The 27,959-nt window shown below is 42.5% G+C and overlaps 1 protein-coding gene across 1 annotated transcript; it reads left to right on the forward strand.

The window, feature by feature from the left end:
- On the forward strand, positions 1-27,681 carry LOC115140254 (tetraspanin-15-like). The gene is made up of 8 exons (XM_029678505.2): positions 1-377; positions 10,552-10,737; positions 11,035-11,109; positions 11,310-11,405; positions 12,655-12,771; positions 13,679-13,729; positions 14,417-14,533; positions 25,961-27,681. The coding sequence occupies exons 1-8, from the start codon at positions 291-293 to the stop codon at positions 26,324-26,326; spliced, it is 1,095 nt and encodes a 364-aa protein (XP_029534365.2). The 5' UTR covers positions 1-290; the 3' UTR covers positions 26,327-27,681.
- Positions 27,682-27,959: the final 278 nt, after the last annotated feature.

Raw genomic sequence — 27,959 nt, forward strand, 5'->3', positions numbered from 1 at the left:
CAGAGCGTGCACGGAAGTTATTGTTTGTGGGAATAGAGGGGGATTTGTGTGTGTGAGACACAATTTAACGGGAGTAGCTATTTGAGATCAATTAAAGCGTTCACGTCCTCGTGCAAAATTGACACGTTTTGAAAATTAAATCCGATAATATAGCTAGCTAATTTGCTGAAATAGCTAATCAGTGTTGTTGATATTCTTCTACTAGCATAGCTAGCTAGCTAGCTAACGTTAGTGTCTTGGCTAGCTAGCTAGCTTCTTCAGCTACCAAGCTTCTTCAGCTACCAAGCAGTATGCCTTCATACAAAGAAGTGAGAAACAGCAACCGCTTCTATTATTTCATCAAATTCACCTTAAATGTCTACTCAATGCTCTTCTCGGTAAGTGTTGTTAATATGGACTTGTTGGTTTCAGGGACAGGGTTGGTGACCACTAGCTAGCTCTCAAGAACCCAAGCAGGAAATGGCCGTCTATTTGAATGGGCTAGGGGGGACCATATTGTTGGCTGTTAGAAAACCACCACCTTTGTTTAGCTAGCTAGCCAGTGTAGTAGCTAGCTAGTATAGCTATCGGTATCTTCCTAGCTCGCTAGCTAACTCTCTAGTGCCAAATTGCTTGCCAGAAGATCGTATAATACCAAGAAAATATTACTGTGTGTACACTCTGTCTGATATAACGTTAGTTGTTCATTTACCTCACTAGGCTACACTCTCCTTTCTGCTTTATGGTATAGGGCAGGGCGTGGGACTACTGAGTGATACAGTGAAAGGGGTTTAGTGCGTCCCCTATTCCCTACATAGTGCACTACTTTTGACCAGAGCTCTATCTGGGTCCTGGTCAAAAGTAGTGCACTATATAGGGCATAGGGTGCCATTGGGACAATAACTGTGTGTTGAGAGTCCTTTACTCTGAGAGTGAGGGCTTGAGATTGAGAGCAACCTGCTCCAGTGCTCCTAAGAGGGATGAACCGTTTGCTCTGCACTGCTTTGTCTTTGCAGAGTATAGCTATCTGTACTGCATCTTCCTAGTTCGCTAGCTAACTCTCTGGCATCAAATTTCTTGCCAGAAAACAAATAATGTCAAGGAAATACTACTGTGTGTACACTTTGTCTGATACAGTCGTTAATTTACTACACTAGGCTACACTCTTTCCTTTCTGTGTTGTAGTACAGGGCAGGGTGTGGGACTACTGAGTGATACAGTGAAAGGGGTTAAGTGGGATCTTTTATTTTTGCTAGACAGGAAACATGTTTCTAGCTGTATTCCATTAACAAATATTTTTGTTTCAGTCTAACTTCATAGCCTAGGGCCTACATATTGCAATATTGTGAGAGGCAGGGCCATTCAATGTAGTTATCTATGCTATGCCTACATATTACTACGCTACTTTTGATGAGGGCTCCCAAGTGGCGCAGTGGTCTAAGACACTGTATCTCAGTGCAAGAGGTGTCACTGCAGTACCTGGTTTTAATCCAGGTGTTCTGAGACATGTAATGTAGCCTGGTGTTGACAGGCCTTGTCTAGGTATTCTGAGACATGTAATGCAGCCTGGTGTTGATATCCCTCGGTTAGGTGTTCTGAGACATGTAATGCAACCTGGTGTTGACATGTCTCATCTAGGTATTCTGAGACATGTAATGCAGCCTGGTGTTGACAAGCCTTGTCTAGGTGTTCTGAGACATGTAATGCAGCCTGGTGTTGACAAGCCTCTTCTAGGTGTTCTGAGACATGTAATGCAGCCTGGTGTTGACAAGCCTCTTCTAGGTGTTCTGAGACATGTAATGCAGCCTGGTGTTGACATGTCTCGTCTAGGTGTTGACAAGGTGTTGACAAGCCTCTTCTAGGTGTTCTGAGACATGTAATGCAGCCTGGTGTTGACATGCCTTGGTTAGGTGTTCTGAGACGTAGGGTATTTACAACATTGTAATTACAGCTTTTCAGGGCAGTAGTGGGTTACACAGGTAGGTCTAATTCTCTTAAAGTCCATGACAGGCTAGCCTATATGACACATTTTAATTGTGTGTGCTGTAGGCTTTAAGGCTAGTGATGCAGATTACAGAGTATTAAAAGTATTATGTGTCTGTTTAGAATAAGGGAATTTGCATCATGGATGTATTTTACAGCAAATAAGTATTTTGGGGTGAATAAGCTTAACTTAAAATGCTGCTCGGTCTACGGATGAACTTTCTAGTGCCATTTTGTAGTGAATAGCCTAGTTTGCTGAGTGTTTAATCTTCAATTATGACACCATCTCATTGCACAGACTGTCACTGTCTACCAGTGTCACATGATTTGGGGTTTCTGACACAGCCTTTTCAGGAAGGGCATGCAACCAACCCACCCACACGCAACACAGCACCATATAACTATCTCTGGGTACCATGTGGCACAAGTCACAGACTGTCATTTGCTTTACCAGCTGTAGTTTGGTGATAAGCGTTGCGTGCAGTAATATTGTTGTGCGTCCCCTATACCCTACATAGTGCACTACTTTTGACCAGTGCTTTATGGGCCCTGGTCAAATGTAGTGCACTACATAGGGGATAGGTTGCCATTCGGACATGCTGTGTGTTGAGAGGCTTTTACTCTGAGAGTGAGGGCTTGAGATTGAGAGCCCCCTGTCCCATTGCTCCTAAGAGGGATGATCTGTACTCTCTGCTCTGCTTTGTCAAATCAAATGTATTTATATAGCCCTTCGTACATCAGCTGATATCTCAAAGTGCTGTACAGAAACCCAGCCTAAAAGCAATGCAGGTGTAGAAGCACAGTGGCTAGGAACAACTCCCTAGAAAGGTCTGTGAAGATTATGCATTAATCCAGTAGGATGCTGCAATGTCAGTCTTTACTGTCATCCCACCACCAGGCAGTGAGGATGCTACAGCTGAAAGAGAGAAGGAAGGGAACTGGGAAAGTTAGTAAGAGATAAGGATGGGTGGCTTGGTGACTTCAGCTTGCTTTCAATTCATTTTCTTTGCTTATACATCAGTATAGAGCTGTGCGATATGGACAAAAGTTGCGATAAATTGCATGAATTGATATGATAAGTAGAATGATAATCATCTAACATTAATGTCTACCACAATTATTTTTTAATTATCCTGTAAACTACTACTACCAGTTTGATGGTAGTAGCCATCGATTGTCCCATTAACAATCACCCATATTAGCAAACCTATTTCATTTCAAACGTCACATTTCTCTAGAATAGGCTACATATCGTCATGAAGGATATCAGCAAAAATGCTTGGGATAAAATTGATCGGTATGGTCGATAATTTATGTAATGAAATGCAACCTAACCTTGATTAGTGACTCAGTGTTTAAGTGATGTCTTTATGAACGTATATGAGTGCCAACGACACGACGGTGGCGGGCCTGATCGCCGACGGTGACAAGCCCTGGCAGAGCTGTGCCAGGAAAATAACCTCAATGTCAGCAAAACTAAGGAGCTGATTGTGGACTATAGGAAACAGGGGGAGAGGGGGATCAAAAGCTCCATGTTCCTCGATGTGCACGTCACAGAGGACCTGACATGGAACATACACACCACCACTGTGGTGAAGAAGGCGTAACGGTGTCTCTTCAATCTCTGGCGACTGAAGAAATTTGACATGGGCCCTCAGATCCTCAATAAGTGCTATAGCTGCACAATCATATTGACCGGCTGCGTCACCGCCTCTACTGGAACGCTCTACACAGGGTGGTGTGGACGGCCCAATACATCACTGGGGGTGAGCTTCCTGTCCTCCAGAACATGTACAGTGGCAAGAAAAAGTATGTGAACTCTTTGGAATTACCTGGATTTTTGCATAAATTGGTCGTAAAATTTGATCTGATCTTTGTCTAAGTCACAACAATAGACAAACAGTGTGCTTAAACTAATAACACACAAATTATTGTATTTTTCTTGTCTATATTGAATACATAATTTAAACTTTCACAGTGTAGGTTGGAAAAAGTATGTGAACCCTTAGGCTAATGACTTCTCCAAAAGCTAATTGGAGTCAGGAGTCAGCTAACCTGGAGTCAAATCAATGAGACGAGATTGGAGATGTTGGTTAGAGCTGCCCTGCCCTATAAAACACCCTTGCAAAACAGTAGTTTGCTATTCACAAGAAGCATTGCCTGATGTGAACCATGCCTTGAAGAAAAGATATCTCAAAACATTAAGAAATGTTGACTTGTATAAAGCTGGAAATGGTTACAAAAGTATCTCTAAAAGCCTTGATGTTCATCAGTTCACAGTAAGACAAATTGTCTAGAAATGGAGAAAGTTCAGCACTGTTGCTACTCTCCCTAGGAGTGGCCATCCTGCAAAGATGACTGCAAGAGCACAGTGCAGAATGCTCAATGGGGTTAAGAAGAATCCTAGAATGTCAGCTAAAGACTTACATAAATCTCTGGGACATGCTAACATCTCTGTTGACGAGTCTACGATACATAAAACACTAAACAAGAATGGTGTTCATGGGAGGACACAATGGAAGAAGCCAAAAAAAGGTTTGCAAAAGAGCACCTGGATGTTCCACAGCGCTACTGGCTAAATATTCTGTGGACAGATGAAACTACAGTTGAGTTGTTTGGAAGGAACACACAACACTGTGTGTGGAGAAAAAAAGGCACAGAACACCAACATCAAAACCTCATCCCCACTGTAAAGTATGGTGGAGGGAGCATCATGGTTTGGGGCTGCTTTGCTGCCTCAGGGCCTGGACAGCTTGCTATCATCGATGGAATGAATTCCCAAGTTTATCAAGACATTTTGCAGGAGAATGTAAGGCTATCTGTCCGCCAATTGAATCTCAACAGAAGTTGGTTGATGCAACAGGACAACGACCCAAAACACAGAAGTAAATTAACAACAGAATAGCTTCAAAAGAAGAAAATACGCCTTCTGGAGTGGCCCAGTCATAGTCCTGACCTCAACCCAATTGAGATGCTGTGGCATGACCTCAAGAGAGCAGTTCACACCAGACATCCCAAGAATATTGCTGACCTGAAACAGTTTTGTAAAGAGGAATGGTCCAAAATTCCTCCTGACCGTTGTGAAGGTCTGATCCGCAACTACAGAAAATGTTTGGTTGAGGTTATTGCTGCAAAAAGGAGGGTCAACTAGTTATTAAATCCAAGGGTACACACACGTTTCCCACCCTGCACTTGTGAATGTTTACACAGTCTGTTCAATAAAGACATGAAAACATATAATTGTTTGTGTTATTAGTTTAAGCAAAATGTGTTTGTCTATTGTTGTGACAGATGACGATCAGATCACATTTTATGACAAATCTATGCAGAAATCCAGGTAATTCCAAAAGGTTCACATACTTTTTCTGTACACCAGGCGATGTTTGAGTAAGATTGTCAAGGACTGATTGTCAAGGGCACACGAGCCACAAACTCTTCACTCTGTTACCATCTGGCAAGCTTTTTCGGAGCATCAGGTTCCGAGACAGTTTCTACCACCAGGCCATCAGAATGCTGAACTAGCTTTCTCCCTGCACAGACATGCACCTCAGAGACTATCTGGACCTCAGAGACTATCTGGACCTCAGAGACTACCTGCAATTTAGATTATTATTATTATTATTTGCACTCTCCAGTCTCCACACATTTAACCCTTACACACAAACACACAAGCACCCACACTCATACTTGTTATTTTTGATTTTACACGTATTATTGTTATGATACATATTGACTAATGTACTGCACTGTTGAGGGAGCTATTAGCACACAAGCATTTCACTGCAACTTTTATACCTGCTGTAAACTGTGTATGTGACACATACAATTTAATTTGATTCGCCCATCTCTATGAGTCACCATAGACAACCTTTGAGTGCTAGCTCCATTGTGTGCCACCTATAGTTAGGCCTCTAGTTGTGGATGTGCTGCCTGAAAGGTGGTAGAATAGAAAGTCTTTAAAGGAGACTATTGAACAGATCCTAGTGCTCTCCGCCTCTTTTCTATTTGTCAAATTTGAACTTCAAACCATAGCCTAAGCTAATGGATGAGTCAGCAGATTTAGATGGTGAGTCTATTTTACTCATCCAGTTACTTTATCAGTTAAATGTAACCCTGTCCCGCCATCACTCTCTCTTTCCGCCACCATTTTTAGTGAATACTCGTCATCCTGGAATCAATCAGTGGGTATAATGAATCCCTCTCTCTCTCCCTCTTAGCTCAGGAAAGCTCAACTCCGTTCTCTTATATCAATGCGGAGTTGACTATTAATAACTGGTTTTGCAATTTGCTAGCAACAACATTAAGTCACCATCAGTTGATACTTGTAAAAATGTCAATTCTGATAACGCTTAACTGTACCTATGATTGACCTGTACAACCGTGCTCCTTTGTGTTGCTCAACTGGAGACGTAGCGGCCTTGACGTACTAAGTTGAGCTGGGATTCAATTGTTACAGTCACATTCACGCTGAGTTGTGCAACACAAATGAGGGAAAAGTTGGTGGTTGTCTTCAATACATTTTTTTATGTGGACGGACCACAGTAGCACAGGTCAAACATAGGTACCGGTAAGCATTTTCAGTATTTACATTTTTACAAGTAACGACTGATGGTGACTCAATGTTGTTGTTAGTGAATCGCGCGACCAGTTATCACTACTCAACTCCGCCTCGATATAAGAGAACGGAGTTGAGCGTTCCTCAGCCATCTCCCTCTCTGCTTTCTCACCCTCTCTCACAGTCCATGACTCTCCCTCTCACCTCACAGGAAATTGCAGTCAATTTCATGTTCAATTTTCACCCCACCTTTCTGTCTGTAGCTCTGTCTCTCTGCCTGTCTCCCTTCGTCAGCCATACTGCTGCTGAGTATGAACTTAGTAAAAGATGTCAGGAACTTCCCCCGCTTCGATTTTTATTTTCTCCATTCTTTCTAACTTCTTTCGTTAATCCTTTTTCCTTTCAGCACTGCCTCCTCTGCCGTGTTCAGATGTAATGCCTTGGCTTGTGTTCCCCCAAGAGCTCCCCTGGCCCAAAGCCATGCAGGAGCACTCATTGTTAATTAATGCTATTTCCTCTCCTTGTCTGTTCAATCTGCTTTGTGTAATTTCACACAGTTTTGCGTGTAGGTTTCCTTTGGGAAGGAGAGAGTCAGTCGACTAATCCTTTGAGAGAGTATGTGTACTGTGTAGCCTATTTGCATTGCTTCTTATCAGTCTGAAGTTTGTTATTTTGTAAGATGATGGGTTTGTCTCTCAGTCTCAGTGTGTGTAGCCTCCTTTTTACGCTACACTACAGTGGATGACAGAATGAATGATAAATTAGCTAACCGCTGTGAGAGACTAAAAGTAGGCCTACATCTTTTGAAAATATCCACTGGACACAGACGTCATTTTAACGTCTAGTTTTGATTTACATGTTGAGTTGTCAACTAACGTGAATTCAGTGTGAAATCAACCTACAATTTGACCCTACTTTGAGTGAAGTTGTGTGAAAAAAATATGAAATTCCCTTACGTTGATGACTTTTTGCAAATCCAATCAGTATTCCACGTTGATTCAACTTGATTTTTGCACCCCACTGGGTAGGGACTTTTTCCGATGTTGGGCGGGGTGGTGCTGGCAGTCGTGAATGGACTAAAGTAGGGAAAGAGTGATGAGGCTTGCTCTCTTAGTGCAGATTGCCTCTCTTCCTAATTGAGAATCAATAGGTAGGCCTATGGGGTTAAGATTGTTTGTTGCAGAAAGAAAGGACTATCATTATGAGTCAGTCTGCATTCCAAATGGCACCCTATTCCCGATATAGGCTAGTGCCTTTTATAGTCCCTTTAATTCACTATAAAGGGAAAAGGGTGCCATTTGGGATGCAGACAACGTGAGACCCACCCTGCCATGGTTTTGAAAGCTCTCTAATGGCACACCAGGAGGGAGTCAAGTGGGGTTTTAGATTTAGATGCACTATTGTAAAGTGGCTGTTCCACTGGATGTCTTAAGGTGAACGCACCAATTTGTAAGTCGCTCTGGATAAGAGCGTCTGCTAAATGACTTAAATGTAAATGTAAATGTAATGGGTTTGTTTGTTGCTAACAAGGCTGATGCCACAACAACACAGCAGCTAGCCTTGGCCTAGTTCTCTAACCACCATCTCCTGTCGTCATTTGCCAACTTTAAACTAAAGCCCTTTGTGTTTCCTAATGAACTACAAGGAACAAGGGAAATGGGTCGTATCATCAGGATGCTACCACTAGAGAGGAAGACATTTTTTTATTTTTTATTTTATTTCACCTTTATTTAACCAGGTAGGCAAGTTGAGAACAAGTTCTCATTTACAATTGCGACCTGGCCAAGATAAAGCAAAGCAGTTCGACAGATACAACGACACAGAGTTACACATGGAGTAAAACAAACATACAGTCAATAATACAGTATAAACAAGTCTGTATACAACGTGAGCAAATGAGGAGAGAAGGGAGGTAAAGGCAAAAAAGGCCATGGTGGCAAAGTAAATACAATATAGCAAGTAAAACACTGGAATGGTAGTTTTGTAATGGAAGAATGTACAAAGTAGAAATAAAAATAATGGGGTGCAAAGGAGCAAAATAAATAAATAAATGAAATACAGTTGGGAAAGAGGTAGTTGTTTGGGATAAATTATAGGTGGGCTATGTACAGGTGCAGTAATCTGTAAGATGCTCTGACAGTTGGTGCTTAAAGCAAGTGAGGGAGATAAGTGTTTCCAGTTTCAGAGATTTTTGTAGTTCGTTCCAGTCATTGGCAGCAGAGAACTGGAAGGAGAGGCGGCCAAAGAAAGAATTGGTTTTGGGGGTGACTAGAGAGATATACCTGCTGGAGCGTGTGCTACAGGTGGGAGATGCTATAGTGACCAGCGAGCTGAGATAAGAGGGGACTTTACCTAGCAGGGTCTTGTAGATGACATGGAGCCAGTGGGTTTGGCGACGAGTATGAAGCGAGGGCCAGCCAACGAGAGCGTACAGGTCGCAATGGTGGGTAGTATATGGGGCTTTGGTGACAAAACGGATTGCACTGTGATAGACTGCATCCAATTTGTTGAGTAGGGTATTGGAGGCTATTTTGTAAATGACATTGCCAAAGTAGAGGATTGGTAGGATGGTCAGTTTTACAAGGGTATGTTTGGCAGCATGAGTGAAGGATGCTTTGTTGCGAAATAGGAAGCCAATTCTAGATTTAATTTTGGATTGGAGATGTTTGATATGGGTCTGGAAGGAGAGTTTACAGTCTAACCAGACACCTAAGTATTTGTAGTTGTCCACGTATTCTAAGTCAGAGCCGTCCAGAGTAGTGATGTTGGACAGGCGGGTAGGTGCAGGTAGCGATCGGTTGAAGAGCATGCATTTAGTTTTACTTGTATTTAAGAGCAATTGGAGGCCACGGAAGGAGAGTTGTATGGCATTGAAGCTTGCCTGGAGGGTTGTTAACACAGTGTCCAAAGAAGGGCCGGAAGTATACAGAATGGTGTCGTCTGCGTAGAGGTGGATCAGAGACTCACCAGCAGCAAGAGCGACCTCATTGATGTATATAGAGAAGAGAGTTGGTCCAAGAATTGAACCCTGTGGCACCCCCATAGAGACTGCCAGAGGTCCGGACAGCAGACCCTCCGATTTGACACACTGAAATCTATCAGAGAAGTAGTTGGTGAACCAGGCGAGGCAATCATTTGAGAAACCAAGGCTGTCGAGTCTGCCGGTGAGGATGTGGTGATTGACAGAGTCGAAAGCCTTGGCCAGATCAATGAATACGGCTGCACAGTAATGTTTCTTATCGATGGCGGTTAAGATATCGTTTAGGACCTTGAGCGTGGCTGAGGTGCACCCATGACCAGCTCTGAAACCAGATTGCATAGCAGAGAAGGTATGGTGAGATTCGAAATGGTCGGTAATCTGTTTGTTGACTTGGCTTTCGAAGACCTTAGAAAGGCATGGTAGGATAGATATAGGTCTATAGCAGTTTGGGTCAAGAGTGTCCCCCCCTTTGAAGAGGGGGATGACCGCGGCTGCTTTCCAATCTTTGGGAATCTCAGACGACACGAAAGAGAGGTTGAACAGGCTAGTAATAGGGGTGGCAACAATTTCTGCAGATAATTTTAGAAAGAAAGGGTCCAGATTGTCTAGCCCGGCTGATTTGTAGGGGTCCAGATTTTTCAGCTCTTTCAGAACATCAGCTGAACGGATTTGGGAGAAGGAGAAATGGGGAAGGCTTGGGCGAGTTGCTGTTGGGGGTGCAGTGCTGTTGACCGGGGTAGGAGTAGCCAGGTGGAACATCCAGGGCTTTGGTCAAAAGAAGTGCACTATATGGACTAGGGTACCATTTGGGACTTATCCATGCTATTTTGAAGAAGTCCATGTTATTTGACATCAGCTATGAGTTTACAACACAATCCAAGGGAAACGGTAGCTTTGAACGTTGCTTGGTTAGGCTTTCTATGCACACTGCTCTCATGAAATGATGCTTATTCAGAAAGATGGCACACTGCAGAGCTCTGACCATCTCACCCCGACCCCTACCCTCTCTTCTTCCCCCTCTCCCTGCCTCTCCCTCTCTCTCTCCCTCCCCCAGCTCCTGGGCCTGTGTGTGTTGTGCGTGGGGGTGTACGCGGAGGTGGAGCGTCAGAAGAACCGTACCCTGGAGGGGGTGTTCCTGGCCCCCGCTGTGGTCCTCATCCTGCTGGGCCTGGTGATGTTCACCGTCTCCCTGGTGGGCATGGTGGGCTCCCTCAGGGACAACAAGACCCTGCTACACATGGTGAGAGAGGGAGGGATGGGAGGGGGGAAGGGGGATATGAGGAGCGATGGAGGTTAGGATGGAAAAGAGGAGGGATGAAGGAAAGAATAGGAGGGTTGAGAGATTAGGTTGAGGAGACCCAAGGTATATGGAGTGGGAGGAGGAGGGGACAGGACAAGAGGACTCTGCTGACTGGGATATGTCAGTCAACCTGAGGATGGTGTTGCCAATCTCAGCCTAGCAATCTCTGGTCCCTCTGGCTTGATATGTACATGGCATGCTAAGTGCATTCTCTCCCTCTCTCCATCTGTTTTCCAGTTTTTGTGTGTCCTGTGTGTGCTACTGTTCCTGCAGGCTGTGGCTCTCATCGTTGCGCTCATCTTTGAGAAAAAGGTCAGTTCTCTCTCTCTCTCTCTGTCACACACACACACACACACACACACACAGCTGTAACACATGTTCACCAGTGTCGCCTCTGGCATCGCCTCCAGTCACGATAAGATCACATCAAAGAAGCATTCAATGTGATGGATGAGGAATTTCATGGCTTATCATCCCTCTTCTCTCTCTACTCTTTCTCTCTCTCCCTGTAGACATCAGCCCTGTTCCAGAGCAGTATACGAGAGGGAATTAAACACTATTACGATGATCTGGACTTCAAAAACATCCTGGACTTTGTGCAACAGAAGGTAAGAGGACTGATTCCCTTTTCATTATCAGAAGCAACAGACAGGAAATAGTGGTGTGTACTGAATGAAGAGGCCACTGACCGTTTTTTATTTAACCAGGCAAGTCAGTTAAGAACAAATTCTGATGTACAATGACAGCCTAGGAACAGTGGGTTAACTGCCTTGTTCAGTGGCAGAACGACAGATTTTTACCTTGTCAGATCGGGAATTCGATCTGGCAACGTTTCGGTTACTGGCCAGACGCTCTAACCACTAGGCTACCTGCTGCCCCACTGGGCACACACCCACACATTACCCACTGGGCACACACCCACACATTACCCACTGGGCACACACCCACACATTACCCACTGGGCACAAACTGGTTGAATCAACATTGTTTCCACGTCATTTTAATGAAATTATGTTAAACCAACTTGGAATAGACGTTAAATTGACATCTGTGCCCAGTGGGTAGGGTTGCAAAGAGAAGGTATATTACTGTAAGATGTATATGTTTACCAGTAAACTACCAGGATTTTCAAGGATTATATGTAACCTATCACAAGACATCTAGTGGCCCTTTTGGGTACTTCACATTATCACAGGTGTCTGTAATTATCTCTGGCCTCTCTCTGGCCTTATCACATGTGAAAAATAAGTTCTGTTAGTTATTTTTAATACATTTGACTACATTCTAAAAACATGTTTTCACTTTGTCATGATGGGGTATTGTGTGTAGATGGGTGACAAAATAAAATGTATTTAATCCATTTCTGAAGGCACTGTAAATGAATACTTTAAAAAAAAGTTATTTAAATATAAATGACCAATAGATTGCCATAGATTTTCTATTAAAGCTGCAATATGTAACTTTGGGCGACCTGACCAAATTCACATAGAAAAGTCCAAGAAGCGGTAGATCTGTTCTATTTGCTCAATTTCTATGCCTCCTGCTCTTAAGTTTATTTTTCGCTGTCTTTTACTTTCAGTTTTGTACACCAGTTTCAAACAGCTGAAAATACAATATTTTTGGTTATGGAAAAGATATTTCACAGCGGTTTAGATGTTACAATGATTCTCTACACTATGCATGGCTTGTTTTGTCAAATTTCTGCATAGTGCGTCTTTAATTGCCAAACGTAATGAAGATTCTGGTAACTTCGGTAAATTACCTGTAGTTTTGCAGCCCTAACTGACATGGATAGAGTGTGATTGATAAACAATAGACTTAACTGATTTTTTATTAAACCTCTCTCTCTCTCTCTAGTTCTCTTGTTGTGGTGGGGACGACTACAAGGACTGGGGTGTCAATCAATACCATTTCTGCAATGGCACCGGGCCACTGGCCTGTGGCGTCCCTTATACATGCTGTGTCCCCCACAAGGTGAATGCTAAAACCGTTCTCGACTCGCTTTTCACCTCTCATCTAGACTGTGTGTGAATGAATGAAAGGAGCTCTGAAAGTTAGGATCCGATAACACATGAACCTTATCCAATATTATACCTGCCCTCCACTATCAGCCTATCAGTCTCTCACATCTCTGGGGGAGACATGTTTCTGTGGATCTCATTTAGTGCTCATCTAGGCTCCCCACGCACAGAACTGTATGGCAACACGGGAACAGAAAAAGATCGGAATTGGGCTGGCTGTGTGAATGCAGTGACTGGAGGGATCCATGTTTTGCTCTCAGTAAAGCCTCTCTCCACCTGCCAGTACTTCCCCTGGCCTCATGGTTCATTACTAGGTAATTAGCGCTGGCTGAATTGGTTACAGTGAAATGTGTAAAGCCACTCAGGCACAGGAAGAGACCCCGAGACCTCAGCATCAGTGGAGAGAGTGGGAGATAATCAAATTAATTTACTGAGCTCATGATTCATTCTCTCTCCCCCTGTCTAATTCACGCTCTGGCTTATCTCTTTCTGCCCTCTATTTCTCTCACTTTATCTCTCTCTCTCTTCCTCTCCCTCTCTGTCTCGCTCTCTCTTCATCTATTCCTCTCCCTCTCTCTCTCTCTCTCTCTCTCTCTCTCTCTCTCTCTCTCTCACTCTCTCTTCCTCTGTCTGGTCTGTGCCCAGGGCAACTCCAAAGCTCCAAACAGCTATAAACACAGATTAGGGGATGTGTGTGTGTCCAACGTGCGTAGATGTATTTTTAACTGGGCCACTACAAGCATATTTGACTTAAGAAATGTTTGTAGTTTTTTCTTCTTCTTATCTTTGCACAGAAGAATGGACAATACATTAATCTTCTTCTTCATGATCTTCATCTCTTCCTGTCTCATTTTTCCCAGGTGGGAGAGGTTGTCAACACTCTTTGTGGTTACAAGACTCTCAGCCAACAGGTAAGGGTAAAATAAGTTGCTATATTCCACTCCTAATAGGCTGTGAACCCCCCCCGCCCCCCCAGTGTTCTGCTCACTTTTTGGTCTTCATTAGTCTGTGGAGTTTGTCATTCTGCACAGAGACAGGAGTTACGTCCCAAATGGCACCCCTTTTCCCTACATAGTACACTACTTTTGACGAGGGCCCGCATCAGGACGCATTCAGAGACTACAAAAGGGAAACGAGCAGCAGCAGGATCATTTACTTTCATGGCCCCAAAACATTTTATTTTCTCCAGCTGCAGCATGCTGAAAATAAGGTAGACTAACTGAGTCACGATATATTGTGCCAGCTGGTAGTGGCTGGTGTTGTTGTGATATTGATTCAGCTGTCTCTGTTTTCTGTCCTTGAGATGTTCTCACCTCCATATTTTCTTTGGTACTATGGAAAATCTCAGGTGTTTGTGGGGAATAGTTTATTAGTTTAAGGCACAATATTAGTTTGTCGTAGTAGATAAAAACGAAGAGAATCCTCTGTTTTTCTATTGTTCATGTTAGCATTGTAGTGCCTCATCATCTGTGAAATTACTGTCTTTCTTTTGCCTTGATGACATATATTTAAAACATAACTACAATCAGTCAAATGCATCTCATGTACTGTAGTCTCTCTCTCTTTCATTCTCCCTGTCTTCTCTCTTTCTCTGTCAGCGTGAGCTCCTGGATGAGGTGATCCATGTACGGGGCTGTATCCATGCTGTCAACCTGTGGATGGGAGACAACGTGGGAGCAACTATTGGACTCTGCTGTGCTATAGGGCTGCCACAGGTCAGTCACAGACACAGACAAACACCCAACACACACACTTGCGCAACTGCCTCCAATCAGACAACCAACTTACCTGACCCAGGTGTGTGTGTGTGTGTGTCTAGTCACCCAGTCGCCTCATCCCTGAGAGGTTTCTCACAGCCTCCTAGCCAGTCTGTCTCTGTCTGTCCACCACTTCATTCGTATTTTGTCTTCCGTTCACCCAGATCTCAACCATGGACGTGTTCTAAATGGCACCCTATACCATATATAGTGTACTATCCTTGACTAGGGTCCATCCTACATGTATCTTAGCCAGCTTCCACTTAATGCCTCTGTAGTGCTTTCATAACCAACAAGCAGCTGGATGATTTTATTGTGTTATAAAGTCAGTTGTAATGGATCAGGGTTTGTAGTTTACTATTATTATCCATTCACTTGGATTGTGTTTTTGTCTAGTTTACAGCTTTTGTCTGTCTGTGTCTGTCTGTCTGTCTCTGTCTGTCTGTCTGTCTGTGTTGTTTTTAAGGGGGTGGATCAGCTTTAATATTGCGGATAGATTCTTGCTTCTATCAATGTAATTGTCTGCATCATTTCAACATTTTGGGGAAAATATATATATCCATATGCAGTTGAAGTCAGAAGTTAACACACTTAGGTTGGAGTCATTAAACTTGTTTTTCAGCCACTCCACAAATTTCTTGTTAATAAACTATAGTTTTGGCAAGTCAGTTAGGACTTTGTGCATGACACAAGTTATTTTTCCAACAATTGTTTACAGACAGATTATTTCACTTATAATTCACTGTATCACAATTCCAGTGGGTCAGAAGTTTACATGCACTAAGTTGACTGTGTCATTAAACAGCTTGGAAAATTCCAGAAAATGATGTCACGGCTTTAGAAGCTTCTGTTAGGCTAATTGACATAATTTGAGTCAATTAGAGGTGTACCTGTGGATGTATGTCAAGGCCTACCTTCAAACTTAGTGCCTCTTTGCTTGACAAATTGGGCATCAAGATGTCAGAAAAGAAATTGTAGACCTCCACAAGTCTGGTTCATCCTTGGGAGCAATTTCCAAATGCCTGAAGGTACCACGCTCATCAACAGTAGGCAAGTATAAACACCATGGGACCACGCAGTCGTCATACTGCTCAGGAAGGAGACTCCTTCTGTCTCCTAGAGATGAACGTATTTGGTGTGAAAAGTGCAAATCAATCCCAGAACAACAGCAAAGGACCTTGTGAAGATGCTGAAGGAAACAGGTACAAAAGTATATATATATCCACAGTAAAACGAGTCCTATATTGACATAACTTGAAAGGCCGCTCAGCAAGGAAGAAGCCACTGCTCCAAAACCACCATAAAAAAGCCAGACTACGGTTGCAACTGCACATGGGAACAATGTACTTTTTGGAGAAATGTCCTCTGGTCTGATGAAACAAAAATAGAACTGTTTGGCCATAATGACCATCGTTAGGTTTGGAGGAAAAAGGGGAGGCTTGCAAGCAGAAGAACACCATCCCAACCGTGAAGTACGGGGTGGCAGCATCATGTTGTGGGGGTGCTTTGCTGCAGGAGAGACTGGTGCACGCCACAAAATAGATGGCATCATGAGGCAGAAAAATTATGTTGATATATTGAAGCAACATCTCAAGACATCAGTCAGGAAGTTAAAGCTTGGTCGCAAATGGGTCTTCCAAATGGACAATGACCCCAAGCATACTTCCAAAGTTGTGGCAAAATGGCTTAAGGACAACAAAGTCAAGGTATTGGAATGGCCATCTCAAAGCCCTGACCTCAATCCTATAGAAGATTTGTGGGCAGAACTGAAAAAGCATGTGTGAGGAATGAGGCCTACAAACCTGACTCAGTTATACCAGCTCTGTCAGGAGGAATGGGCCAAAATTCACAGAACTTATTGTGGGAAGCTTGTGGAAGGCTACCCAAAACATTTGACCCAGTCAAACAATTTAAAGGAAATGCTACCACATACTAATTGAGTGTATGTAAACTTCTGACCCACTGGGAATGTGATGTAAGAAATAAAAGCTGAAATAAATAATTCTCTTTACTATTGTTCTGACATTTCACATTCTTAAATAAAGTGTTGATCCTAACTGATCTAAGACAGGGAATTTTTCCTAAGATTAATTTTCAGGAATTGTCAAAAACGGAGTTTAAATTTATTTGGCTAAGGTGTATGTAAACTTCCGACTTCAACTGTACATACATAAACTCTTGGAGTTTCAAAGATAATTCAAGTCCAAATAACTTCACAGATCTTCATTGTAAAAGGTTTAAACACTGTTTCCCATGCTTGTTCAATGAACCATAAACAATGAATGAGCATGCACCTGTGGAACGGTCGTTAAGACACTAACAGCTTATAGATGGTAGGCAATTAAGGTCACAGTTATGAAAACTTAGGACACTAAAGAGGACTCTGAAAAACACCAAAAGAAAGAGGCCCAGAGTCCCTGCTCATCTGTGTGAACGTGCCTTAGGCATGCTGCAAGGAGGCATGAGGACTGCAGATGTGGCCAGGGCAAACAATTGCAATGTCTGTACTGCGAGACGCCTAAGACAGCGTTACAGGGAGACAGGACGGACAGCTGATCTTCCTTGCAGGGGCAGACCACATGTAACAACACCTGCACAGGATCGGTATATCTGAACATTACACCTGCGGGACAGGTACAGGATGGCAACAACAACTGCCCGAGTTACACCAGGAACGCACAATCACTCCATCAGTGCTCAGACTGTCTGCAATAGGCTGAGAGAGAGGCTGGACTGAGGGCTTGTAGGCCTGTTGAAAGGCAGGTCCTCACCAGATATCACCGGCAACAACGTCGCCTATGGGCACAAACCAACCATTGCTGGACCAGACAGGACTGGCAAAAAATACTCTTCACTTACGAGTTGCGGTTTTGTCTCACCAGGGGTGATGGTCGGATTCGCGTTTATCGTCGAAGGATTGAGCATTACTTCAAGGCCTGTACTCTGGAGCAAGATCGATTTGGAGGTGGAGGGTCCGTCATGGTCTGGGGTGGTGTGTCACAGCATCATCGGACTGAGGTTGTTGTCATTACAGGCAATCTCAACTCTATGCGATACAGGGAAGACATCCTCCTCCCTCATGTGGTACCCTTCCTGCAGGCTCATCCTGACATGACCCTCCAGCATGACAATGCCACCAGCCATACTGCTCCTTCCGTGCGTGATTTCCTGCAAGACAGGAATGTCAGTGTTCTGCCATGGCCAGCGAAGAGCCCGGGTCTCAATCCCATTGAGCACGTCTGGGACCTGTTGGATCGGAGGGTGAGGGCTAGGGTCGTTCCCCCCAGAAATGTCCTGGAACTTGCAGGTGCCTTGGTGGAAGAGTGGGGTAACATTTCACAGCAAGAACTGACAAATCTGGTGCAGTCCATGAGGAGGAGATGCACTGCAGTGCTTAATGCAGCTGGTGGACACACCAGATACTGACTATTACTTTTGATTTTGACCCCCCCCTTTGTTCAGGGACACATTATTCCATCTATGTTAGTCACATGTCTGTGGAACTTGTTCATTTTATGTCTCAGTTGTTGAATCTTGTTATGTTCATACCAATATCTACACGCAGTTGACAGTGAGAGGACGTTTCTTTTTTTGCTGAATTTACATACATATACATACGTATATATATATATATATATATATATATATATATATATATATATATATATATGTGTATATATATATATATATATGTGTGTACGTATATATATATATATGTACGTATGTATATATATATAGGTACGTATGTATGTAAACTCAGCAATAATATAATATTTATTTTAGCAAAAATGTTTATCTTTATATAGATAGATACATATACATGCTTTTTTAATATATATCTTTATTATTTCACGCAAACTCTACCACCCCTCCCCCAATTTGACTAAACTAATAAACAAACTAATAAACTAATAAACAATACACAACAGTAGGCTTTTACCTTCAGTTTATACATATTATACACATTTTACAGACACAATCTATTTTACAATAGTTATATTTTGTTTGTTTTTAGTCCTTTTCTATTTCTGATGTCCATTCAGGTTGATTTCTAATTGTAACTGTGCTCTTTCACAACATTTCTGAACCTATATACATTTTACAAACCCCATATTTCTTTACATTGGTTATCTTGTTATTAGTCCCACCCTTCAGCTCAATTCAACCCCTCCCATCTATTTCTTAACACCATCCATTTTGGATTTCTATTTGCCATATATTTTTCAACTGTACTGTGATGCTTCACATACTGTAAGTTCTGAACCTTTCTATTCTCATAGCTTCTACAGATTGGAAATTAAAGATAAACATTTTTGCTAAAATAATTATTATATTATTGATCGATTGACTATGATTTTTCAAATCACCCAGTATTGCTATCTGTAGCGTTAGTTCTAGGTAAGTGTTGCAATTCTTCAGCCATTCCTGGACCTGTGACCAAAAACAAGTTACATGTGGACAGGACCAAAATAAATTATCTAATGACTCTGCCTCCTCACAGCAAAATCTGCAGAGCTGGGAAGATTGTATCCCCCATATATATATATATATAACATTCTATTGGTTGCAAGATTTTTGTATAATCATTTAAATAGAAAAATGTGAAGTTTGAATCAGGCGTTGTTTTGCGTGTCAATTCATGGACCATGTGCCATGGAATCGGTACATCGAAAATCTCTTCCCAACTATTTGGTATAAGGTATATGGCACAGCTGTCAATTTTTTGGTCCTTAAATGAAATTGGTCTATGTTTTCATTTATCACAATTTTCTTTAACCATTTATGGTCTTTAATGCAGGGCCGACAGACAAGTTCCTTACTTTTCCCCTTCTACTTGCCTCTTCCATTTTTGTGATAATGATGTAATTAGTTGGTTGTAATTTTGTCCATGTCTGTGTTAGCTGCACCTGTGATGTAACTCCACCAGTCTTATTTATGATATCATTTATAAAAATTAAACCTTTTTAAAAAATTATATCAAAAAAGAATTACGGTAGTATATTTGAGTTATACCACAATATTTGTTGGATTATTTGTTCTGTCTTTTCAGGTGGATTAAACTGAAATTGCAACCAACTTTCTAAGGCTTGTTTAGAAAATAATTATATTTTTGAGTTGATTTCGTTTTCAAATAACGAAAGTGAGCAGTTGTAATCTGAATAAAGGGGAAAGGGCCATTCTTGAACATGGGGTGAGACAGTTTTACAAATTTACTAGAGAAGCATTTTGGATTTAAGTATAACTTTTTTATGACTGATGCCTTTAGTGAGAGGTCTAATGCTTTAATATTTAATCATTTCTGCCCTCAAATCATATTTGTTATATAAATAGGCGCTTTTAATTTTGTCTGGTTTGCCATTCCAAATTAACTTGAATATTTTTTGTTCATATAATTTAAAAAGCAGGTCACTCAGTGTAGACAAAACCAAAAGCAAATAGGTAAACTGTGATATAACTAAAGAGTTAATAAGGGTGATTTTTCCACAAATAGACAGGTATTTTCCTTTCCATGGTAGCAAGATCTTGTCTATTTTTGCTCACTTTCTATTAAAAGTTTTTGGAGTGAAATAATTTCTTTCTTTCAGGCTAAGTATACCGAGTATGCCCACATCCCCGTCAGACCATTTTATTGGTAAACTACACGATAATGTAAAAGTTTATCATAATTTGGTTTTAATCCCAAAAGATTAGCAAAAGTATCTAGATCCTCTGAGGCCGTGGAGAGATTATCATTATGGTTTTAAAAGAAAACATGAATCATCAGCGTACAATGACACCTTAGTTTTTAAGTCATGGATTTCTAATCCCTTAATATTATTGTTTGATCTCATTTAAACTGCTAACATTTCGATGGCAATAATAAATAGATATGCCGATAGTGGACAACCTTGTTTTACTCCTCTTGACAGTTTAAAACTTTCTGAGATGTAGCCATTATTTACTATTTTATATCTAGGGTTACTATACGTAACTTTAACCTATTTTATAAGAGATTCTCCAAAATTGAAATATTCTAGGCATTTACAGTGGGGAGAACAAGTATTTGATACACTGCCGATTTTGCATGTTTTCCTACTTACAAAGCATGTAGAGGTCTGTCATTTTTATCATAGGTACACTTCAACTGTGAGAGACGGAATCTAAAACAAAAATCCAGAAAATCACATTGTATGATTTTTAAGTAATTAATTTGCATTATATTGCATGACATAAGTATTTGATCACCTACCAACCAGTAAGAATTCCGGCTCTCACAGACCTGTTAGTTTCCCTCCTGTTCTCCACTCATTACCTGTATTAACTGCACCTGTTTGAACTCGTTACCTGTATAAAAGACACCTGTCCACACACTCAATCAAACAGACTTCAACCTCTCCACAATGGCCAAAACCAGAGAGCTGTGTAAGGACATCAGGGATAAAATGGTAGACCTGCACAAGGCTGGGAGACCTAAACCCGATAGAGCATCTTTGGAGGGAGCTGAAAGTCCGTATTGCTCAGCGACAGCCCCGAAACATGAAGGATCTGGAGAAGTTCTGTATGGAGGAGTGGGCCAAAATCCCTGCTGCAGTGTGTGCAAACCTGGTCAAGAACTACAGGAAACGTATGATCTCTGTAATTGCAAACAAAGGTTTCTGTACCAAATATTAAGTTCTGCTTTTCTGATGTATCAAATAGTTATGTCATGCAATAAAATGCTAATTAGTTACTTTAAAATAATACAATGGGATTTTCTGGATTTTTGTTTTAGAATCTGTCTCTCACAGTTGAAGTGTACCTATGATAAAAATTACAGACCTCTACATGCTTTGTAAAGTTGGAAAACCTGCAAAATCGGCAGTGTATCAAATACTTGTTCTCCCCACTGTATATATTAACACCACTCGTACTTTATCAAAAGCCTTTTCAAAATCAGCTATGAAAACCAGGCCTGGTTTCCCCGATATTTCATACTATCCCATTGTTTCCAGTATTTGTCTTATATTACCTCCAATGTATCGTCCATGTAAAACAACCTGTCTGAGTAGGATGAATAATACGACAATACCTTTTTAATTATATGCATCAAGCATTTAGCTAGAAGTTTTGCATCACAACCCTGAAGTGTAAGAGGCCTCCAATTTTTTTTTGTGGACTGGATCTTTATATATACCATTTGGATCCTTTCAGTAATAATGAAATCTGACCTTGTTGTGTGTCCCATAATCTACAGTTTATATAGGAGTGGTTAAAACATACTAATAATGGTCCTCTGAGTATATCAAAAAAGTGGTATGCATTTCTATGTTGAAGATTGAAAAGGAATTTGGTGCATTTTTCCCATATTCCAACCAATTTGCTTAATTTTTATAATTTATTACACTGGATCTTTCTTGAATAGGTTCCTCCATTTCTTTTTCCTCTATCATATTCTGTGCCACTATGGTACAGTTTTTATTGCTATCTAACTTTACTGTTAGTCCTTCAATTTCCTTTGTTCATTTGGACTCTTTTGATCTAAATTGCTTTTGTTTTATAGATGAGTACTGAATTGCATGGCCTCTAAAGACACATTTAAAAGTGTCCCATACAGTAAGGATCTGTATGTTATGTCGGGAAAAGTCAGTTATAAATTATTCTGTCCTAGTTAAAAACAAGTTATCATCCAGTAGGGTTTGATTACATTTCCAATATCCTCTCCCATGTGGAATTTCTGAAAGAGTAATATATTTATGCCAATTATGTGATGATCTGACAGCATTCTGTCCCCTATCAACACTTTTTAAACTTTTGGTGCCAGAGATAATGACATAAGAAAGTATTTAAAACCATATTAAAATCCCCCACCATAATAATAGTCTAGTGTTGCTTGTAGAGTTGATCAATTCTTATATATATCTTCAAAGAAGCTTGGATCATCATTATTTGGACCGTATAGGTTAATAAGCCATATCTGTTTATTGTCCAATAACATATTTAAAATAATCCATCTACCTTGATTATCTGTTGTCTGTCTGTCTCTAATTTATTTTGTCCCCCCATTCTCTCTTCCTCTCCTCTTTCTCTTTCATCCATTCTCTCTATTCCATTTCCTACCCCGGCCTCACTCCTCTCCTGTGCTGTGAAAGTTTTGCAGCCAGACTTCTATGCGAGCCCCCCTGGAGACGTGTAATAACACCACATACTGAGTCTGCAGTCGCTGCACTATTAGGCCATGAGTCCAGTAGCAGACAGAAAGTCCAGTCCAGTAGTAGACAGACAGGCAGTCCAGTATCAGATATTCCAGTCCAGTATCGGACAGTCAGTCCAGTATCAGACATACAGTCCGGTAGCAGACAGATAGTTCAGTAGCAGACAGACAGTCCAGTTCAGTAGCAGACAGACAGTCCAGTAGCAGACAGATAGTGCAGTTCAGTAGCAGCCAGACAGTCCAGTTCAGTAGCAGACAGACAGTCCAGTAGCAGACAGACAGTCCAGTTCAGTAGCAGACAGACAGTCCAGTCCAGTAGCAGACAGACAGTCCAGTTCAGTAGCAGACAGACAGTCCAGTAGCAGACAGACAGTCCAGTAGCAGACAGACAGTCCAGTAGCAGACAGACAGTCCAGTTCAGTAGCAGACAGACAGTCCAGTAGCAGACAGACAGTCCAGTTCAGTAGCAGACCGACAGTCCAGTCCAGTAGCAGACAGACAGTCCAGTAGCAGACAGACAGTCCAGTTCAGTAGCAGACAGTCAGTCCAGTATCAGACATACAGTCCAGTAGCAGACAGATAGTCCAGTTCAGTAGCAGACAGACAGTCCAGTTCAGTAGCAGACAGACAGTCCAGTAGCAGACAGACAGTCCAGTTCAGTAGCAGACAGTGAGTCCAGTATCAGGCATACAGTCCAGTAGCAGACAGATAGTCCAGTTCAGTAGCAGCCAGACAGTCCAGTTCAGTAGCAGACAGTCAGTCCAGTATCAGACATACAGTCCAGTAGCAGACAGATAGTCCAGTTCAGTAGCAGACAGACAGTCCAGTAGCAGACAGATAGTCCAGTTCAGTAGCAGACAGTCAGTCCAGTATCAGACATACAGTCCAGTAGCAGACAGATAGTCCAGTTCAGTAGCAGACAGACAGTCCAGTTCAGTAGCAGACAGACAGTCCAGTAGCAGACAGACAGTCCAGTTCAGTAGCAGACAGACAGTCCAGTTCAGTAGCAGACAGACAGTCCAGTTCAGTAGCAGACAGACAGTCCAGTTCAGTAGCAGACAGATAGTCCAGTTCAGTAGCAGACAGACAGTCCAGTTCAGTAGCAGACAGACAGTCCAGTAGCAGACAGACAGTCCAGTAGCAGACAGACAGTCCAGTAGCAGACAGATAGTCCAGTTCAGTAGCAGAGAGACAGTCCAGTCCAGTAGCAGACATACAGTCCAGTAGCAGACAGATAGTCCAGTTCAGTAGCAGACAGACAGTCCAGTAGCAGACAGACAGTCCAGTTCAGTAGCAGACAGTCAGTCCAGTATCAGGCATACAGTCCAGTAGCAGACAGATAGTCCAGTTCAGTAGCAGCCAGACAGTCCAGTTCAGTAGCAGACAGTCAGTCCAGTATCAGACATACAGTCCAGTAGCAGACAGATAGTCCAGTTCAGTAGCAGACAGACAGTCCAGTAGCAGACAGATAGTCCAGTTCAGTAGCAGACAGTCAGTCCAGTATCAGACATACAGTCCAGTAGCAGACAGATAGTCCAGTTCAGTAGCAGACAGACAGTCCAGTTCAGTAGCAGACAGACAGTCCAGTAGCAGACAGACAGTCCAGTTCAGTAGCAGACAGACAGTCCAGTTCAGTAGCAGACAGACAGTCCAGTTCAGTAGCAGACAGACAGTCCAGTTCAGTAGCAGACAGATAGTCCAGTTCAGTAGCAGACAGACAGTCCAGTTCAGTAGCAGACAGACAGTCCAGTAGCAGACAGACAGTCCAGTAGCAGACAGACAGTCCAGTAGCAGACAGATAGTCCAGTTCAGTAGCAGAGAGACAGTCCAGTCCAGTAGCAGACATACAGTCCAGTAGCAGACAGATAGTCCAGTTCAGTAGCAGACAGACAGTCCAGTAGCAGACAGACAGTCCAGTTCAGTAGCAGACAGTCAGTCCAGTATCAGGCATACAGTCCAGTAGCAGACAGATAGTCCAGTTCAGTAGCAGCCAGACAGTCCAGTTCAGTAGCAGACAGTCAGTCCAGTATCAGACATACAGTCCAGTAGCAGACAGATAGTCCAGTTCAGTAGCAGACAGACAGTCCAGTAGCAGACAGATAGTCCAGTTCAGTAGCAGACAGTCAGTCCAGTAGCAGACAGATAGTCCAGTTCAGTAGCAGACAGATAGTCCAGTTCAGTAGCAGACAGACAGTCCAGTTCAGTAGCAGACAGACAGTCCAGTTCAGTAGCAGACAGACAGTCCAGTAGCAGACAGATAGTCCAGTTCAGTAGCAGACAGACAGTCCAGTTCAGTAGCAGACAGACAGTCCAGTTCAGTAGCAGACAGACAGTCCAGTCCAGTAGCAGCCAGACAGTCCAGTAGCAGACAGACAGTCCAGTAGCAGACAGACAGACAGTCCAGTAGCAGACAGACAGACAGTCCAGTAGCAGACAGACAGACAGTCCAGTAGCAGGCAGACAGACAGTCCAGTAGCAGACAAACAGTCCAGTCCAGTAGCAGACAAACAGTCCAGTCCAGTAGCAGACAGACAGTCAAGCCCAGTAGCAGACAGACAGACAGACAGTCCAGTAGCAGGCAGACAGTCCAGTCCATTAGCAGATTGTTCAGTCCAGAAGCAGACAGTCCAGAAGCAGACAGACAGTCCGGTTCAGTAGCAGACAGACAGTCCAGTACACCAGGGTTCAGTAGACCACAGACTGGCTGCAGAAAACTTTCTCAAATGGAAAAGGAAACTGGGGGTTCTTATCAGGCCAGCTCAGGTGAACTAGTCCATTTTTAAAGCACTGGGGAATGGACAACAGCACGCTCAAGTTGGCTTGCCCAGGCATAGCTCACCTTGGGACCAAAGTAAGATATTAATTCATTCAAAAGTTGGATATTTGTGTGCCTCTGCAACTTTTGTAGTGTCAGGTACATACAAGCACATTAAACACACACATGACAGTGCAATATATTTAAGTACATAGTTACATGGTCCTTGTATCTACAGCTGTAATATTTCCCCCTGGCTGTGGGTACCTGTCCCTATGGGCCCTGGTCAAAAGTAGTGGAATATAAAGTGAATAGGGTATCAGAGTCTAACTCTAACTGGTCTCTCTGGTCTTCTATGTTCCCTCTCTCTCCAGCTGATGGGCTGTGTGGTGTACTAGTCCCAGTGTCAGAGTCTAAATGCTACTGGCCTTTCTGCTCTGTTCCCTGTGTGTCTCTCCAGCTGATGGGCATCATGCTGAGCTGTATGTTCTGGAACCTTCTGGTGGAGATGAGTGAGTCCATGGACATGGTGGACTTCAAGATCCTCAAGAGGGCTGGCTTCGAGTACAGCGAGCTGGACCTGGCTGGTGCTGGCTGCTGCCTGTGTCTGCCCAGAGACGGAGGCTACCTCCCTCTGCCAGCCTTAGACCCCATCTTGTCTGACCCTGACCTAAAGCCCATCCCCATCCGGGTCCAGCGGCCCCTGCCCGTCCAAGTCCATAAGCCCCTGGCCCAATCCCTCCAAGACCTCCAGCTATCTGGGCTTAGACTGGATGAGGTAGACATTGGGCGTAAGCAGAATAAGCAGAAAAGAAGGGAATATTGATTTGTGAATTTTCTCAGTTGTTTTGTTGTTGTTTTGGTCACTGTGTTTGTTGAAGGACAGGTTAGACCTGGGGTTCTATTTGGTGGTCAGGCCAATCAATGGTCATTAACTGACAGGATTACAGGTTATAATGGTCACGTTCCTAGTTGACTACATTGCAGATGCATGCCAGATCTCAATTCCTGGATAGGTGTTTAACGTATCAGCTAACCGCACCATATGATATAGCAATCTGATTCCCGACTGTTCAGTCGATGATGTGGCACACAACAATTGGTTGATGCGATGCATGCAGTTGGTCTGGAAAGCGACCAGAGGTATGGCACTTTGCCAAGGCATTATTGGCGCAGTCGTTTTCCTGTTTTTATATATTTTTTATTTTGAAGTCCAAATCTTTAAAAGAACAAGATGCTGCAGTGGCTTTTAGGCACCCTTTAAGTGTGTCGTTTTTAAAACGTAACTTTCAAGTGGAGCTGCCGTCTCTGCATTATTTCAATATTTCCTATAATTTTGTTCCAGCTATTTTTTGGGGTTTTGATTTTGAGCTTTGTCTCAAATGCTGAAGTTAAAGCATACCTCAGGCTGTATTCAAATGTAGCCCAGTAGTCAGAAGAAGATTTACGTCATGTATATTTACTATACAGACTTTATGAAATGATCAGTTTGAGATGATCATTCTAGTCAGAGCAGAGGAATAGCAATAGTCAGTCTTGTCTTGCGTTGTGTTGCGTGTCTGTGAAGGATGTGTAGCCTAATGTTTCTTTTTTCAGTATGAACTCTTTGATTTCATTTGTACCGGTATGTATGCTATGAACTGCCTATTCAGGAACAACGTGGGAAGCATGTGTGTTTTGTATTTTAATGAAGTTTAAAAAACAAACTGTTTACAGCTCTTTTAGGGTCTCATCAGGGGTTTTCAGTCTCTTCTCAAACAATTTCCTCCATATTTATTATACTTTTATAATACATTATAAGGGATAAAACAAATCCAGTCCAAACAGGGGCGGACTGGGACCAGAAATCGGCCCTGGCATTTCTAACACACCTCCCCATTTTTTTAGTTGTGGCCCCCACACCAGCCCATTTTTTCCCCCCTTGAGGTCCCCATTGTTACCCAGATAATGATCATTTTGCTCAAAAATAAAAAAGTTACACAGGCCCACTGGGCTAAAAATGGACCAGCCCATCTGGCATTTGCCCGAATAGCCAGATGGCCTGTCCGCCCATGAGTCCAAATGATATCAATCCATGTTTAGCTAGGATATTTTTTCATATCTGATTTATTTTAGATTCATCTTAGCTCTGGTCTTGTATAAACACTACTGTCATTGTTAATAAAGCCGTTTTGAACTTGATTTCTTTGCTGTAATGTCATCTGTATTCTGCCTGTAAACATGTGATGCATGCAACCATCTCCCATGAAAAGTATGGTTGCGACCAAAATGGCACTATAACCCTATGGGCTCTGTTCAAAGTTAGTGGACTATAAAGGAAATAGGGTGGCATTTGGGATGCACCCACGGTTGGCACACAGGGCAAATTGCAGCAGATGCTTGGAAGCAGGCCAGAGATTGATAGTACCACCACCAGTAGCATGTGCTGCTATGTGCTTAGAGTTAATATGAAGCCTATG

Source organism: Oncorhynchus nerka, linkage group LG13 (genome assembly GCF_034236695.1).
Source record: "Oncorhynchus nerka isolate Pitt River linkage group LG13, Oner_Uvic_2.0, whole genome shotgun sequence".
In the NCBI taxonomy this organism is placed as follows: domain Eukaryota; kingdom Metazoa; phylum Chordata; class Actinopteri; order Salmoniformes; family Salmonidae; genus Oncorhynchus; species Oncorhynchus nerka.

Coding starts and splice junctions, on each gene's coding strand:
- LOC115140254 (XM_029678505.2), top strand. CDS start 291: ATGCCTTCATACAAAGAAGTGAGAAACAGCAACCGCTTCTATTATTTC. Junction 10,738..11,034: donor ACAAGACCCTGCTACACATG/GTGAGAGAGGGA, acceptor TCTGTTTTCCAG/TTTTTGTGTGTCCTGTGTGT. Junction 12,772..13,678: donor CATGCTGTGTCCCCCACAAG/GTGAATGCTAAA, acceptor CATTTTTCCCAG/GTGGGAGAGGTTGTCAACAC.